Source organism: Agelaius tricolor, unplaced genomic scaffold (genome assembly GCF_023055355.1).
Source record: "Agelaius tricolor isolate 1412-34295 unplaced genomic scaffold, bAgeTri1.0.p SCAF_22, whole genome shotgun sequence".
Taxonomy (NCBI): Eukaryota; Metazoa; Chordata; class Aves; order Passeriformes; family Icteridae; genus Agelaius; species Agelaius tricolor.
In genome coordinates, this window is record NW_027269282.1 from 835,065 (window position 1) to 851,717 (window position 16,653).

Here is a 16,653-nt window from a genome sequence, read left to right on the forward strand (position 1 = left end):
TGCTGTTTGGGCATCCGTATTTATTATATGTCTGGGGCAAGCCCAGGGCTGTGACTTGCCTGGACTGCTCCAGTTGAAGGCCAATGACCCATCCTCCTTAAATATTGGTTATAAAACAAATTTTTTTCCTTTTTCATTTTATTAAAAATCTCATCTCTCTCTCCATTCTTTTTTTGCCTTTTGTATTTGAGTATAAAAGTGGGGGCGGGTGCTCCGCCTTGCCTGCCGCTACCTCCGCAGGCTGCGCTGTGCCTGCCGCAGCAGAGTGTCAAAGTCCAGGGAGTCAAACTTGCTCTTGACAGGAGCTGGGTCAAAATCCTCACGGTTTGAATCTGGAAGAGATGGGGAGAGGCTGTCTTGAGCTCATGGAAACAATGGCACAGTTCTGGCCATTCCCACAGCAAATTTCTTATCTTGTTTCACCTGCCAGCCTCTAGACCCAGAATTGGGCCGGCCTCCAACACAGTGCTGGAGAGACAGGGAGCCCCCATTCAATCCTTCAGGGCAGGACAGTTCCTGGATGCAGCTCTGCTGCCAACTCTGACTGATCCCAAGGATGGGGACTCCTATGCCTCTGGAAAGAAGAGAAGGACCCAGGGAGGCCAACCCCCAACTTGGAGGTTGTGCAACTCACCCAAGTCAGCATAGTTCCTCCTGCAGAACTGCCTGCGGCCACCAAAGCACAGGTCGAAGGGCTGCTCGTCTGGGCGCCGCAGCTTGTGCCCACTCTCAATGGCAGCAAAGGCTTCCTCAGCATACCGGTAGGTGACAAAGCCATAGTTATCCCTGACATTGGAGGAGACCAGCAGCAACAGTTATGTTTGTCCCCCCTTGGTCTGCAACATCCCCTTGAGTAATGGGAAAAGGGCCAAGAGGAGTCATCCCTGAGAAGGGACTGACCCATCTCCCCATAGCTCTTACCCCTCGGAGCGGAAATGCAGGGTACACTCCTCAATGTCCCCAAAGACAGAGAAGCGGTGCCGCAGCTCTGACCGTGTCATCCTGCTGGGGATCTTGCCGATAAACACAACTCGCCGCTCCTCCTGCGGACAGGGATGCCCCATCCATGAGCAGGACCCCTCGCACAGAACACCCTCCCTGCATGGCCTCCCACCACACTGTGCCTTGGCCAGGGCCTCCCAGCAATGCTGCTGGCAAGGCTGCACCCCCCTACAGAAACCCCCTCTGTTTCTGAAGTGACAGGGGGGGCTGTGAACCCCCAAATTTCCAGTCCCAGATTCCCAGCCCTCCATCACTCACTATTGCACGTTCCTTCTGGAGGATCCTCTGCCTTTGGTAGTGGTCCTGTGCATCATAGCTGTATCTGTCAGGGCAGAAACCAGACACATGAGTTATGGAATCATGGGGATGTCAGAAGAGTGATTCCAAACACAAGGGAGATCTTGAAGGAGTGGGTCCATCCTTCCTCCACAGAAGGCTGGGAGATGGGTTGGGGAGAGTTCACACCCCTGCAGGATGGCCACACTCACCTTCTCCACCTGCTACTCCTCCCACGGGGCGAGGGGGAGCGGGACTGGCTGCGGGATGTGGACCTGGATGAGTAGGAGGATGTTGACGATGAGGATGAGGACCTGTCCCGGGACCTGCCACATGACCCACAGCTGGAGCGAGAGGAACTGTGGGAGCTGTGGGAACATCTTGAGCGGTACCTGGGGGAAGAAGAGATACAGCTGAGCCCTCCCTTTGTCCAGCATCATAAGGCTCCAAAGCAGGAAAAGATATCCATTGTCCCCACGGTATTCAGCATCCCACTCGGACGGGACCCATCCCCAGCATGGGGAAGCCTCTGCCCAAGACTGCCAGAGCAGCAACACTACAGAAATGTTGCTCCATTTGGTTCCCAATGCCACAGAGAAAAGGGAGCAGGCTCATAGGAGGCACAGCTTCCAAGAAATAGTCGTGGGGAACTGTGAAGCACAGGGCTGTGCCTGGGAGGGCTCAGAAAAGGCTGGGATTTCTGTGCTGAGCCCCACACAATGCACAGGACAACACTACATCCACCTCGTGCTCAACAGCCATGTGGACAGAGACTGCAAGAGCTTCTCCAGAAGAGCCAGGGAAACCTTAAGGACAGCAGGACCAAAACACAGCTGGGATTAAGCTCTGCTCTGTCCAGCCAGGAGCACAGTCACTCTCCAGACATGCTGGCCATAAGTGGTCCCTGCCACGGGCAAACCCTGGCAGGGCATGCTGCCTGGCTTGGCCACATATTCCTATGCCACATTCTCCTGGAAGACAGCAAATCAGGGTGGCACAGTACATGGGGACATTTTCCAGCACAAGGCCAGCTGATTTGCTGGAAAGCCAAGCCAGATGTGTTGCTTCACAATCCCCAAGCTGCACATCCATGGAACATGGCACTTTTATATCTGCTCTTTCCAGATCCAGCCTCTGCATTTACTGGCTATCAATGAAGAGGTCTTGGTTGGACAGGCCCCTCATGCCCAGGGACATCTCCAGAACTGGCTGAACACCAAGAGAACGACAGAAAGAGAAACCCTTCACTACCTCCAGTGCCTCCCAGCCCAGCTGGGACAAGCTACACATCATTCAGATGCACAAGGACTCCAAAAGAAATGCATCCCACAGAATCCAAGCTGTCCCACTTTCCTACACAGCCACCTGCATAAAGAGAACAGGGAGCCCCTGAGGCAGCCAAGCCAGACAGGTTTTTCCCTGCTTGCCTCCAGCAGCTCCTTGGGGAGCTCCACTGTGGCTTCTCTCACTTCTAATACCAAGGGCTGCAACAGCCCCACAGCACAAATATGAACACCTGCTGTAATACTCCAGAAAAAGCATCCAAAAGCAAAGATGCAGCCAAGGACTTGTAACATGGTTTGGATGTTCCAGAAGTAGGGAAGTCTGGCTCAGTGGTGGCTTTGCAGGCATATGGGCCCAGATGTGGGCTTCAGCCAGAACTGGATGGGCAGTGTGTTGCTGCAGCTCCCCCACCCTCTGTGAGCCAAACATCTCTTCAGAAGGGTCACAAGGACAAAAGCATCAAATCCAGCCATCTAAGTAGGACCATAAAGATGTGTCTGGGCTCTTGCAAAAGACCAGCCACTGGACAACTGCCTGTTTTAGGTTGCAGTGAAAGATGTAACCAGAAATACTACAGGTATTCTATCATCACCTGTTGAAACCAGGTGGAGCAGTGTTCTTTATCTCCTCCATGACCCATACTCCATCCAGGGAAATATCTCCAGTTAATGGGCCATTGACTCGCTGCATAAAATTACATCATCCCATTGTGAGATGCTCCACCCAGGGGGAGGAGCCAAGCATTCCTACCTAAAGAAAAATCTGATATTTGGAAACCCAGGGGAGCCTTTTCCCACAGGATTCCCAGAGGAAGACCAGGCCCATCTACACCACCATTGGACCTTCAGAAGAAAACTACACCCTTCTACAGGATCGCTGCTTCAACAGAACCACACCTGTCACTCCAGGAGGATGGCAGCCACCATTTAATGAGGTTGTATTCTGACTCTGTCAGTGTGTTTTTGTATTACTGCATTTTTATTTTAATTTTCCTAGTTAAGAACTGTTATTCCTATTCCCATATCTTTGCCTGAGAGCCCCTTAATTTCAAAATTAAAATAATTTGGAGGGAGGGGGTTTACATTTCAAGAGAGGCTCCTGCCCTCCTTATCAGACACCTGTCTTTTCAAACCAAGACACTCCTCAAGAGCAAGCAACAATCTGCTGCTTACCTTCGCCACCGCTTGGGAGGTGGGGAGAGCGACCGTGACCGGGACCGGGAGGACGAGGATGAAGATGAAGATGAGGACTCGCTAGCTCCATCCGAACTGGAGCTGAAAGAACGGCTGGCACGGCTCCGGCCAGCCCTCCAGCTGTCGGTAGAGGGGCTGGGTGAGTCCTGGGGTCTCCGGTAGCAGCGCAGGGACCTCTTGGCAGCAGCATGGCTGGGCTGGGCACTGGGAGTCCGCACCTCCTGCTCCCGGCAGGGGGATGCAGCTGGAGACAGGAGCACTGAGGTGGGGGGACTGCTGCACCCAGTGGTGGCCTTGTTGGGGATGGTAGTCCGATAATCCAGGGGAGCTGGGCAGACCATCCCCAGGGGCTCCGGGCTGTGCCCCATGGCGGTGTTGGGGGCTGGTGGGGTGGGCTCAGGTTGGTCCAGCGTCCGTTTGGTTAAGGAGGAGATGGGTTTGATAGTGATGTCCCAGTGGTGTTTGACATTCCAGCGGGAGCCACCTTCGGCAGGGGGCTGCGTGCCAGGGCTATTGCTGCTCTCGGGCTGCGGTGCACCCAGGATGCAGTAGTCGTGGTCTCCCGAGCAGACATGGCTGGGGGCTGTGCTGGCAGGGGCTGGCACCATGCTCTTCACCTGGATCTTGTTTGGGAGCAGTGGCTTGGCTTTCATCAGCTTGGTTGACTTCTGGGGCCCTTCCTGGGGCATGGACCCAGGTGACTTGGTCTTGGCCAGCAGTGAGACAGCAGGCAAAGGCTTCCAGAGCTGGTGAGGAGGTGTTGCTGGGGGCGTGAGGCCTGGGAGAGCACCAGAACACTTACAAGAGCAGCCCTTTGCTGCAACCCACCAGCTGGGGCTCCCTCATATCCCAGCCCTCCTCACTCCCCAAGATGTCCCCGCAGACACACAACAGCCCTGCCACGACATGGCACACTACCCTCCCTTGTCCCAAGTATTCTTTACCTGCCACATTGGCCAGCTCAGAGGCCTGCAGCCCATCTGGGGGCTTCCTGTCCTGCTGGGTTGGTGCTTCCTGCTGGGTCTCAGGTCTGAGAATGGGAAAAGAGCTTTGTCAAACACAGCAAGCAAAACCCAGCCCCACTCCCCAAGCCTGGGGCACCCACTCAATCTGCCGCACTGGCCAGCTCACGAGGACAGAGGATCCAAGAGAGCTGCAAGGATAAAACTTGCACAGCCTTGTCATGCCCATCATTGCTTGTCCCAGTTTTTCCCTAAGTGCCCGCTCTGTCCCAGTCCAGCAACAAGCTCAGCCCCTCCTGGGCCAATGGACACAGCGCCACCACACTTCAAATCTTGCCAGGACTGAAAGCTGCCCTGTGCCCTTGCTCTGCTGGGCTCCATGCTGGGCACCAGCTGCCAAGGTTTTGATACTCACCCAGAGCTCCCCGTCAGCTGCCTTTCCTCAGGGGGCTGTACAGGAGTTTCCTCCTTCTTGGCTGAAAAGAGAACAGGTAGATGAGAGTGGCAACAAGTAGGGCTGAAGGACAGGGTCAAAAAAGCACCCCAGGAACAGCTTGGAAGAGCACAACTCCTGAAACTCAGCTCCCTCAAGATAGGAGCTGCACATCCTTTTTCCTTCACAGACTCTTCACCACCCCTTTGGTTGCCATGGGGACCCCCAGATATTTCCACAGGCCAAGGAGATGGAGGCAGAGAGAGCCACAGGACAAAACACACAGGACAAAGCAGGGTAACACGAGCCCACAGGCAGCAGCATCACAGCCCTCCCACTACCACCCTGACACAGGGAGCATGGACAGCCCAGGAAGGCCAGCATGGCACAGAGGGAGCCCTGCAGGGGATGGCATGCCAGATCCGCACCTTCAGACTTCTCAAACTGCTCCAGCAGGCTGGACAGGTCGGTGGCTTCAATCCCTGAGCCAGGGAGAAAGCACAGCAAGTCAGATCAGCTAGAATTCCCCCAGCACCACAGTGATGCACCCCAACCCCATTCTCCCCCTGCATCAGCCTCCCTGGATGGTGGGACAAGCACTGGGGAGGAAAAGCAGTAACAGAGCCTGCAGCAGCTCTGTGTCTCCCAGATGGACAGGAGCAGCCAGCTCTGCAGTCCCAGAAGGAAGTAGTTTCAGGACAGCCAGCCTAGACCATCCATTGCAGGCAACATCCCAGCAGAGTACTGGGAAGAGACTGCAAGCCTGTGGGCAAGGCTTTGCCACCCTCACCCCCAGAAGTGCCAGGAACCGGTCCTGCTACCCAGGCTGCCGGCAGCACTGCAGCCTTGCTGGCTGCTGACACTCAACCCAGCGTCCTGCAGCCCTCCCACTCACCGATCTCACTGATGAAGGCTTGCACAATGTCCTTGCTGCTGTCTCTGGGCTGGGCTGAGCTGAGGAGTGGCTGGTGCCTCCATGGCCGCACAGTGGGTGCCTTGGTGGGAAGGCTGCTCTCTCGACCTGCTTTCCGTGGTGGTGCCACAGCCTGGGAGGTGGATTTTTGGCCAGGCACCGCCTGCCCGGCAGCTGCCTTGGGCTCCAACGGGGCTTTCTCCACTGCCTCCTTCCCTGGCTCTACAGCCTTCTCTGTGGCATGGGTGCCAGGGGACTCCCCAACAGGGGCAGGAGACACCTCTGATGGGCAGCAGATGGCAGCTGGGGGGGCCTTTGGGAGCTGGTTGGGAGTTGCAGCTTGGGACTCCTCCGGAGGCTGGGTGGGGACAGCCTGGGGGACTGGCACTGCAGGAGGGACCCTGTTGGGCTGGGCAGTGGCAGTGGCAGCTGAGGGGGCTGGCAGGGGCTGGGCTGGGGCTGGGGCTGGGGCCAGAGCGGCCTTGGGGAGGGAGCTCTCTCCTGCCAGCCGTGCCTGCCTCCTGGGATCTGACACCCTGCCAGCCGCCGGCCTGGCCGGGCCACCTGCAGGCCCCATCTCGCTGCTCGGGGCAGCAGGTGACTGGGCAGGGAAGGCTGGTGGCTCTGGGCAGCTGAGCATAGGGGCAGCAGGAGACTGCCCATGCAGAGGGGCTGTGCCAGGGTGGCTGCCAGCTGGGAAGGCAGTGGTGGCCTGTACGGCTGCTCCAGGGTCCCTGTACGCAAGGGAAGGCACCGGAGGTGGCACGGGGATTCCAGGCCAGTAGGATGGTGGTGCCCACCCAACTGGGGCATAGGGGCCACCTGGGCCAAATGGAGGCGGGGGTGGCAAAGGTGGAGGGGGCCAGGCCATGGCTGGAGGCGGGAGGCCAGGCACCACGTGAAAAGCACTGGAGGAGCTGGCACTGGGTGGTGGGGGCAAACCATGGCAGCCCATGGGCTGCGGGCTGAAGCAGGGCCAGGAAGGCACTGGTGGGTAAAGGGCATAAGCACCGGCAGAGGCTGGCGGCATCCCAGTGGGAGCCACCCCAGCAGCTGGGGGCACGTTTGGTGCGACAAAAGGCATTGGTGCTGATGGCGGTGGTGGAGCTGTGGCAGGTGCTGGGGCTGAAGTCAGAGCAGTGGGAACTTTGCTGGCAGGAGAAGGGACAGCAGCAGGGCTGGTGGGTTTGTCTGGTCCCTTCTGAGCAATGTCTGCCTCGGTGGCGGAGCGCATGGGTGACACCAGGCAGGGGATCTCCGCCAGCTCTGTCGGAGGCTCGGGGACACTGGGCCACTTGCTGGCCACTTGCTTCTTGCCTTCCTGGCTGCCACCCGCGCTGGGCTGACGGTGCAGCATGCGGATGCGGTACTCACGCAGGCTCAGGGCCTTGGGTTTGGCTTCCTTAGGCAGGCCCTCACTTGGCTCTGCTGCTGGCACCCTCTGGGCAGGCTCCAGCCCAACACCTTGCTCTGGGAGCTGAGAGGCAGCCTCCGAGACCCCACTGCTCTGTCCGGCAGACGGCCGCACATCTCCCTGGCCCTCAGCCTGGTCTGTCGGGCTGGGACATGCAGCTGCTGGCTGCCCCTCCACGCTTGGTGCAGTCTTCTCCAGGGACATCAGAGTCTTGTTCTTCTCCAGAGCCACATTCACGGTTTCTAGTGCTGGCTCCTTCTTCAGCTCCTGCTTCACCTTCTTGGGCAGCAAGGCCCCTGCTGTGCTCTGAGGCCTGCCCCGGGGCCGAGGTGCCCGCTCAGCATGCAGCTCCATCTGCCCCTCCTTCCGGGCTCGCTCCAGCTGCTGTGCCAGGAAGTCTGAGACCTGAACAGAGGGACACTCTGCCCGCTGCCTGCTGACGGCTGGCTGGGCATGGGGCTGTCCAGAGCCAGCGGAACGGAGCCGGTGGGCTACACAGTCCCTGCCAGGCCTGGCCTGCTTGCTTTGGTCCTCCTCTGCTTTCTTTTTCCGACTCTTCCTTGCTCTCTCACGGCCCCGCCCCTTCTCAGAGCATTCACGTTTTCCACCTGCTGGGGCTTCTGTGCTGTGGCAGGAGCTCTTGTTGGGACCTGAGGCACCAGGTGCCGCTGTCTCCAGTGGGGAAGTGGCCTCTGGGTTAGTGGGTGAAGGCTCCTTCCCGGGCAGTTTTTCCTCCTTCTCCTCTTCCAACCTATTTTCCTGGGTTGGAGCTCCTGGCAGCTTCCCACAATCTTCTGGGATTGACTCACCAGTAGTCTCCTCTACTCCCAGGAGTTGGGGCTCCAGGTCAGAGGAGTTGGGAGTCAAGGGCTGCAGAACCACAGGGATCTCCACACTCTCTCCCTCTCCAGGCACAATTTCCAGCAAGACAGGACTGCTCAGAAGCTCCTTGGCCACAGGCTCCGTGTCAGGGTCCAGGCACACAGTGAAGGTGGGCAGGCAGTAGGGGTGCATGGACTTCACCAGCTCACTCAGGGATACGTCACCTGTGTTGATGATACAGGGGTCTTCATGCTCCTCCAGCACTGCCCCTGCCTCGCTCACACAGAAATTCACAGCTTCCATGCTTCTGTCTAGCTCCAGGCTCAAGGCAGCCTCTTCCTCTTCTTCCTCCCCATCACTGCGCTGTGGCAGGGGCTGCTCTCGGGCTCGGTGCCAGCTCACCTTCCTCTCCACTCTCGGGGTACTGCAGACTTGCTTCTTTGGCAGCACTGGGTCCTCGAGGCCATGAGCAGCACGGTCCCAGGCCACATCTGTGTCAGTCTGGGAAGGGGGATCACAGCAAACATCAGTTCCTGAGTTTTTAGCAGCAGTCCCCCAGGAGAGCCAACTGGGTCTGCTGCAATTCTACAGCAAAGCCCCATGGCTGACAAAAAGCTGGGACACATCTGACCTGCCCAGTAAAACACAACAGAGCTGGAAATCTGATGCTCCTATGGGAGCATCCCCAGTCCCTGGCACCCACCACATGAGGCAGACCCTGCGCCCACTGCCACTGGTACCTTGCAAAAGCATCGTCTCAGGGAAAGGATGCCTGTGCCAGGAGGGAAGGCCGGGGCTGGGGGCTGCAGCAGAGGCAGTTATCCCAGCACCACCCCAACAGTGCTGCTTCAGCTTGCCCTGCTCAGCTGCTCACCTTCCCAACCACAGAGACACTGCTGCTGCTGCTGAGAGGCCTGAGAGCCTTAGGCTGCTCCAGGGTAGGGCTCTCACACTCCAGCAATGGGCGGGATAAGGTGAGAAACTTCTGAAACTGGAAAGATGGACAGAAGATTAGACAGTGGCAGGTCTATGCTGCTGGAGAGAACAGGCCACCCCCAGCCCCACAATGCTCACACACTTCACCCCACAAAGCCCAAGAGCAAACAGCCCTGTTTCACCCACACTGCACACAGCTCCCACTGGGGACATGCTGCTCCCCAAAGCCTCTGGCACAACTCCAGCTCTTTATAAAGACTCAAGGGGGACGCATGGCCCCCCAGAGCACTTCTCTCACATTGGAACTGTCATGACAGTACATCTCAGGGTACTGGGGACCGGGGTCCTACTACTTCAGGACACCGTCATGCTAGGACCTAGCAGAGCCCTGCCAGAGCATCTTCCCATGGGCTCTGGGGTCAGGCTGCATCTGCCCCTGACTTACCGAGGTATTCTCCCGCTCACGAGGTGAGGTCAGCAGCTCTGCATCCATGATGGTGTCAAAGGGGGACAAGGTCTCATCATCTGTGCTGTCCAGGATCTCTGTGATGGCAGTCAGCAGGGACAGCTCGTTCTGTGCATCCAGGCAGGCCTTGCTCTGCTGCAAGGGTAGGGACGGTCTCAGAGGGCGATGGGACACAGCCCTAAGACCTGGACACTGAGGACACTGCCATCACCCCCACCCATGCCAAATCCCACATCTGTGTGTGAGCTCCCACCTCACTCAGAGAAAGATCCTCAATGATGGAGATCACAGAGGAGTCAAGATAGTTCTGCATTGTGCCCAGGATCTCTTCAGCCTCTAAGATGGTCTCTGCATCCAACGATGTTAAGTTCAGGTCATCGTCCTCAAGGGAAAAGCACTGTTGAGGAGCATGGGGAGCCAGGTAAACACTTTGCACAGCCCCACTACCAGCACTGATTTCCTCACAGTACACACGGGCTCTGAACAGCCTGTGCTGCAAACAGTGGCTGGGGACCCCCAGCACCCTGAACACGCAGGGGAAGCAGGTGGGACGCAGCTGCAGGTCAGAAGGTGGCACAGGGGACCTTTCTCCTTGCTTTCAGGAGAGTCCACTGCACAAAGGCCTGTGCTGCTTTCAGCCCAAGACCCTTCCAATTACCCAGGATGCCTCCACACTGAAAATTTCTGCCTGATTCACTCTGCAGCTGCATGACTGGGAAAGATGAATGGATAAAACACCAGGCTCTACCCAACACCACACATGGTCCTGCAGGACAGGGAGGGGACAGGCCAGCTCCAGCCACCTCATGGACTGTCACGTGCTCCTCCAATTCCGGCTGTTGGTGCTTCAGATAAGCCCAAAACCATTACGAAACTCATAACAAAAGTGCAGGAGTCAGCAAGAGGGGTGCAGCCATCTGCCACTGCTGGAGCCCTACCCCAATACCTCTGCTGCAGGCTACAAGAGGACATGGTCTGTGCTTGCAATCCAGGACCAAACCAGCTTTGTTACTCTTCCTCCTCTAAATTCCAAACCCCACATCCTTTCCAGTCCCCCAGCCACCTCCAGGGATGCTTGGGTAACTTCAAAAAAGTACTTGCACTGCACTCCAGGGTGTCACACAGCCATGCTGCAGGACAGCCAGGAAAAGCCAGATGCTGGGCAAGGGAAGGGGCTGCAGCCCCCAGTTGAGCAGAGCCACAGGACACACAGAGCAGAGCAGCGGCGCAGGCCACCGGCACGAGACAGGATGCGAATTCCTGTTTGTAGATGGGCTTAGGCTGAGAGATAATGGAGGCTGGGCAGATAAGGGCACCAAGGACAGAGCCCTGGGAGAGTACACCTCCCTCCCAAAGCTAGCCAGGAGCAGGCTGCGACCCATCTTCCTGCCCTTGGAGCAGCACCAGCACCGTGAGAATACAGCCGAACCTTGGGGGATGCACATATGATGCAGTTCACCTCTGTTTCATGTAGGTACCAGAGCCTGCGTGAGCCTGTGCCCATGCAGAACAAATTGTACCTTGTCCCTAGAGAGAATCTGCTAATACTTTGAAATCCTCTTCTAGCAAGCAGTAAACTGCACCAGAGAGACAGCAAGCATTTCACGAAATAGATGTTTCTAAAATACAACAGCACCAAAGCCACGTGCCCAAACCCCTGGTCCCTGGGGCTCTTCAGAGACTTCCTCTGATAAGACTAAGCAGCAGCTCCTGGCCACAGCACAGCCAGGAGCCCTGTGCAACCCCAGAACACAGGCACCCCAATACCAGGCTGGGAATCAAAGCCAGGACATCCACAGCAATGCCCTGAAGCTACCTATCCCAAATTCCCCCAGTCTGTGACATGACACCCTAAGGACCAGGAGTCTGCAGTGGTTTGGGGCTCAGCAGACAGGCTGCCAGCCCAGACCAGCCTGTTCCAGGGCGCTCTGCCTGGAAGTGGAGCCCACCAGTGACACCAGCCCATCATGCAGTTCAGGCTATGGAGCAGTTTTAGAGCAGTTTTCCTGCTCAGCATCCCCAGTCCCCTCCCTCGCCGGTGCTGGCTGCTGGTCAGAGCGCAGCGCAGAGCCTGCTGGCAGCCCTCTAGGCGCAGCCTGGCTGCGATTCCCGACCAATCCTCACGCACATACTGGGAGGACATCCAGGCTCACACGCCCAGCCCCGAGTGCAACCCTGAGTCAGCGGTGACCGGCAGGCAGAGGTACCCGGGCCACTGAAGGAGCCAGCAGGATGGAGCATCAGCAACCCAGGGACGCGGGGACCATCTGACCCCTGCCTGTAGATGGCAAAGGGATCCGAAGGACACCCCGGGGCTGCACAGCCCTGCTCATCTGGCCACAGGGCGGCTCTCCCCAAAGAAAACATGTAATAAAAGGTTTCCAGCTGTGATCAGCGCTGGACATTAGGAGGGAGGGAAGTAAAACCCTCCCACTCAAATGGCCTCTTCCTGTGGCTCCTGCCCGCAGCCCGGGAGGGAGGGCGGGCAATCTCCCATGCCTTCCTCGACTCCCTTGACTCAGCGCCTTGCAACAAGGAGTCTCACAGCCGTGAGTCACCGGCCTGGGCTGTGTTCCCCCAGGATTCCCTTTGATCCACCTGGGGACGGGCACCTCCTGCAGCCGTCATCACTCGAGCATCGCTTGTGCGTCGGGGCGGGGGTACGAACCAGCCCAGCCTGCTCCAGCGTCCCTGCCCGCGCTCCTCCCTGCCAGAGACCCCTGTCACTCCTAGCCCGGAGGGAAGGGGGGAACCCGCCGTGCCTTCCTTCACAGCTCCCTGTGCTTGCTTTAAGCAACGCTGCAGGGAAAGAGGGTCACGGGAATGTTCAAGGACAGGCTTCGGCTCTGGCCACGCTGTGCCCAAGCAACCAGCACTGCCGGGGAGAAGGGAGGATGCCCACAGCCCCAGAGTGGGTACCGGGACTGGAGCTGACTGCTTGCAATAGACACAGTCTAAGCGAGGCCACCAGCTCCTCCGGCACCCACCCGGCGCAGGGTACACTGCGCTCGCTGCTCTGCTCCCCGGAAGGGACAACGGAGGCCCCCGCAGGCCGCTGCTGACACGTGTGCCCGGCGTGCTGCGGCTACGCCCCGAGCACAGGGCGGCCATGGTCCCCGGCTGGCTGCCAAGGCTGCTCCTACAGCGCCAGAGCTGCCGGCAAGGGCGCGGGGTAAGCCCGGGAAGCCGGGGGGCTCCGCCCGGCCAGCGCGGCACAGCCAGAGGATGCTCCCTGGATTCCCCCGCTGCTTTCAGAAAGCATCAGGCGGGAACACACCTATCTTCCCCCATACGCAGCCCACTCTGCTCGCGTCGGGGAGGGGCGAGGCGGGCTTGGCGTCCTCCAGCTCAGGGTCGGGATGGGGGTGTCTCCCCCGCAGCCCCTCAGGACCCTGACGGAGGCAGAAGCCTAGGGCCTTCCCCAAAAAAATCCCGACAAACGCACAACGCAGGTGCCCCCGCGTCCGTTCCCGGGGTGCTGCATCCCCGCGCTCCCCACCCAGACAGCAGGGCACCCGCGCCCAGCCCGGCCCCGGCAGGCACCCACCGGGGCCGGTGACAGCGGCAGCGCCGCGCCCCAGCCCGGCCCCGGCGCGGAAACCTCTTACTAAGAATAAAGCCCCGCTTCTCGTGGATAAGCTCTCGGTACGGCTGGGGGAACCTCCTCCGGCCCGGGCCACGTTCTGCAAACAGAGCTCCTGCCACCGAAACCGGCGGGTGTCCCAAACCGCGCCAACCCCAGCTCCCCGCGGCCGCAGGTGGCAGAGAGCGGCGCCGGGATGGAAGGACCGCGGGGGAATGACGCGAGCGGCATCCCCCTGTCCCCCACTACCCAAGGCCGGGGTGTCATCTCCCGCAGGGGACACCAAGCCACCCGTCTCGCCGGGTACCGTGGCCGTGCTGCGGCCCCTCTAACCCCGTAATCTCCCCGCGCCGACGCCCCACGCCGGCGGGAGAGCTGCGGGCACCCCATTCCCCCACCCAAAGAAAGGGCGCCCCACTCCGGGACCAGCGGAGGCGCCGCCGGCCCGTACTGCGACCCCTGCCCGCCGCCGGTGCGGCGGGCCCGCTCCGGCACACGTGGTGCAGCGGCCGCGGGAGCCGCGCCCGGCCTCCACGTGTCACGGCACGGCCCGCCGCGCCCCGCCGCCCCTTACCTGCAGGGGGCTGCCGGCGCGGAAAGGCGGCTCGCGCAGGGCTCCGCCGCTCGCCAGGCCCCGCGGAGCGGCCGCGGCGGCAGCGCCACCGGCCCCGGCACCGTTGGCGGCGGGCACCGCTCCGCCCCGCCGCGCCGCCATCTTGGCGCCTCTGCTCCCAGCGCGGCCACTGCCGAGAGCGCCACGTGACCGCCGCCCGCCCCGCACTACAGCTCCCGGCGACCCCCGCGCCGCCCCGCCCGCGCGCGGCACGCCGGGAGCGCACCCTTTCTCCGCTGGCCGCGCGCCGAGAGGTGGGCAGCAGCCTTAGGGGGCGCCCGGCCCCGGCAGCGCGGGCGGCCATCTTGAGGGCGGGCAGACCCCCGAGCTTCTCCGCCATCCTTGCGGCGGGCGAGGGCGAGGAGGGTCGGCCCGGCCCCGCGACGCGCGGTGGGAGGGGCGGCGCGGGCGGGACTGGCGGGAAGCGCCCCCTGGGGGCGGGGCAGGCGCGCATTTTCCCGCGGCGCCGCGGGCCCGCCCCGGCCCCGCCGGCGCCGGCGCACACGTGTGCGCGGCCGACCCGCGTGTCCCCGCGCTTTCCGGAAAGCAGGGGCAGAGCTGCTGTGGGCTCGCCGTCTCCTGGCTGTGAGCAGCGTTCCCTCTGCCTGAGGTGCCTGTGCCATGGTGCTCCATTGAGCCCGACCTTGTGTGGGGCTGGTGGAGGTGAGACGCACGTGTGGTGGGCACAGGGTGGATGAAAGAAACTATCGGGTATGAAAGGAGGGATGGGCACCGTGAGCTGCCGTGCAGCCTCCTGGCATGGCAACGGGGCAGGATACCCAAGTCACTGCTTGTGTTTAGCCTTGCGCTGTTCTCCAAAGCTAGCACACAGAAGATCACCTGGAAAATGTGAGGGAGCCAAACTGGGCTCACTGGACACAGTTGCTATCCAGCCTGGCTCCCCAAGAAGACAAGGGATGCTGGTGTGCACAGGTGCTTGGCCTGGCCCTGCTTTGTGCCCTCTGTTCAGGAAGCCCAGAGTCCCTTTGGGGACTCTTTGTCACTTCCTATGGCTCTTCTGGCTTCCAGACAGACAGTAGGATCATCTCATGGAGTTCAGGGATGTGCTTACAGCAGCACAGGTGCAGTGTGGACATGTCACTGGAGCCCTGAAGTGCACGATTTACCTGGTGGGGAGCAATTGCCCCTTCCTCTACATCAGTCCCTGGAGCACAGGCCTGCCCTGGCCAGATTCCCTTAGGGATCCACAGGATAGAGCTGCTTTTCTCAGCCCTGTGTGCCTGCTCATTGGACTGAACTATATCTGACACATGGAGCCTCATCCTGCTCTCCTTCCTTCCATCCCTGCCGCAAGGGACTTTAAATGTGATCACTCGTCACTTCCTGCCTCGCAGGGGTTGCTCCTCCCTAGCCACAAACAGGCTCTCTGTCCAGGGGAGCTGCTCCCCTCCACCTCCTCATCCAAGGAGCCCATAGTACTTCTCACCAACACTTGTATCTGGCCAAAATGCTGTCTGAGCAGCAGGTGGCTGTGTCCTTCTCCAGGGCTATGCATCCATGTCTGAGAGCTGCAGAGCACACCGCTGTGGTGTGGGGGATTTTGCTGGATGTAACTGGCTCCTCAGGCCAGCACCTGCTTCTGGCACTGCAGAAGAAGCTGGGGAGGCTGGGCAAGTGTTCCAGGTTCTCTGCAGCTCAGGTGTGGTCAAGGAACAAGTCACTTTTCAAATGTCAACGTTTCTGTCCACTGGCCTGAGGAGAAGCTGCTGGCACCCAGAGAGCTGCTGACAGGGATGTGGAGCAACGTTCCCCTTGGAGCCCTGCAGCTTTCCTTATCCTGCTCCACACCCTCGTTTCCTGTCATGTCCTCTCCCCTGGGCACATCCAGGGCATGCAGTGACCTGCCTAATCCCTCTGTCCCTGCGTGTGGCAGGGCCCTGTGGCACAACAAGGCTGATCTGACAGAGCAAGCCTGGCCTGGTGTGCATGCTGTAAAGTGGAACCATATTCCTTGCACATAGGGTCCCTGGAGTGTCACCATAGGGAGTCCCACCTGCAGTTATCTCCCTCCCCCAGTACAATCCCCAGCAGGGATGCACTCCTGGCACAGGGCAACACCAGGCATTCCTGCTGGTTTACAAGAAAAACAAACAACAAGCCAGAAAGGAATATGCGCATTCTACATCCCTGGCTCCCCTCCTTTCCCTCTCTGTGTTGTGACCACTCCCTGGCCAGGCACAGCCAGATGCTGCTCAGGGCCATCCAGTTTCAGCCTGTGCAGCACCCAGGGTGGCAGCTTGCTCAGGGCTAATAGGCACAGTGTGAAAAGGAGAGCCCAAAAACCATGTGATGCTTAAAGGACACTCCACTCAGTAAAGAGGAATGTGTGTCCCAACCAGGCAAGAGCAGATGGCTGAAGTTGGCCCCTTCAGAGAGAAGAGAGGGCTTTGGCTCCCTTGGGCAATTTGCTCAGCCCAGGACACTGCTCCCATCGTGGGGCTGGAGCTGCATCTTGGCAGGGCAGTAGAGGGACAGTGCTTGCCTTTGCAGACTGGGCTCTGGCCCTACAGCTGGTGTGCAGGAGCAGAGCTGCGTGGGGCTGGGCCAGGATCCCTGGTGAGGTCCTCTTGGTGGGTGTCCCCCAGAGAGACCCTGTCCGTATGGCACTCTGCTCCTTCTGCCCTGGCAGCTCTCTGGCCCCCAGCCTCACGCGGGATGCTGTCACATCTCTCCAGCATAGGGTGCAGCACAGACCAGAGCAGCGCCCAGCCTCCTGTCCAGCAGCCTCTGCCATA

The 16,653-nt window shown here is 59.8% G+C and overlaps 1 protein-coding gene across 3 annotated transcripts in view; it reads right to left on the reverse strand.

Moving 5' to 3' along the window:
- PPRC1 (PPARG related coactivator 1) overlaps positions 1-16,653 on the reverse strand; it is a 19,874-nt gene continuing 3,221 nt past the window's right edge. Inside the window, exons 1-14 of one of the 3 annotated variants that reach the window (XM_071446205.1) lie at positions 13,859-14,043; positions 9,955-10,098; positions 9,681-9,833; positions 9,174-9,290; positions 6,046-8,800; positions 5,579-5,632; positions 5,133-5,193; positions 4,700-4,785; positions 3,735-4,533; positions 1,491-1,670; positions 1,261-1,324; positions 922-1,043; positions 635-786; positions 1-332 (exon numbers count right to left, since the gene is read on the reverse strand). In XM_071446205.1, the coding sequence (XP_071302306.1) occupies positions 229-332; positions 635-786; positions 922-1,043; positions 1,261-1,324; positions 1,491-1,670; positions 3,735-4,533; positions 4,700-4,785; positions 5,133-5,193; positions 5,579-5,632; positions 6,046-8,800; positions 9,174-9,290; positions 9,681-9,833; positions 9,955-10,098; positions 13,859-13,999 (4,932 nt within the window). In that variant the 5' untranslated portion in view covers positions 14,000-14,043 and the 3' untranslated portion in view covers positions 1-228. Of the gene's footprint in view, positions 333-634; positions 787-921; positions 1,044-1,260; positions 1,325-1,490; positions 1,671-3,734; positions 4,534-4,699; positions 4,786-5,132; positions 5,194-5,578; positions 5,633-6,045; positions 8,801-9,173; positions 9,291-9,680; positions 9,837-9,954; positions 10,099-13,858; positions 14,044-16,653 lie in introns of those variants that run through there. The other 2 variants (XM_071446204.1, XM_071446206.1) reach the window with 2 other exon arrangements.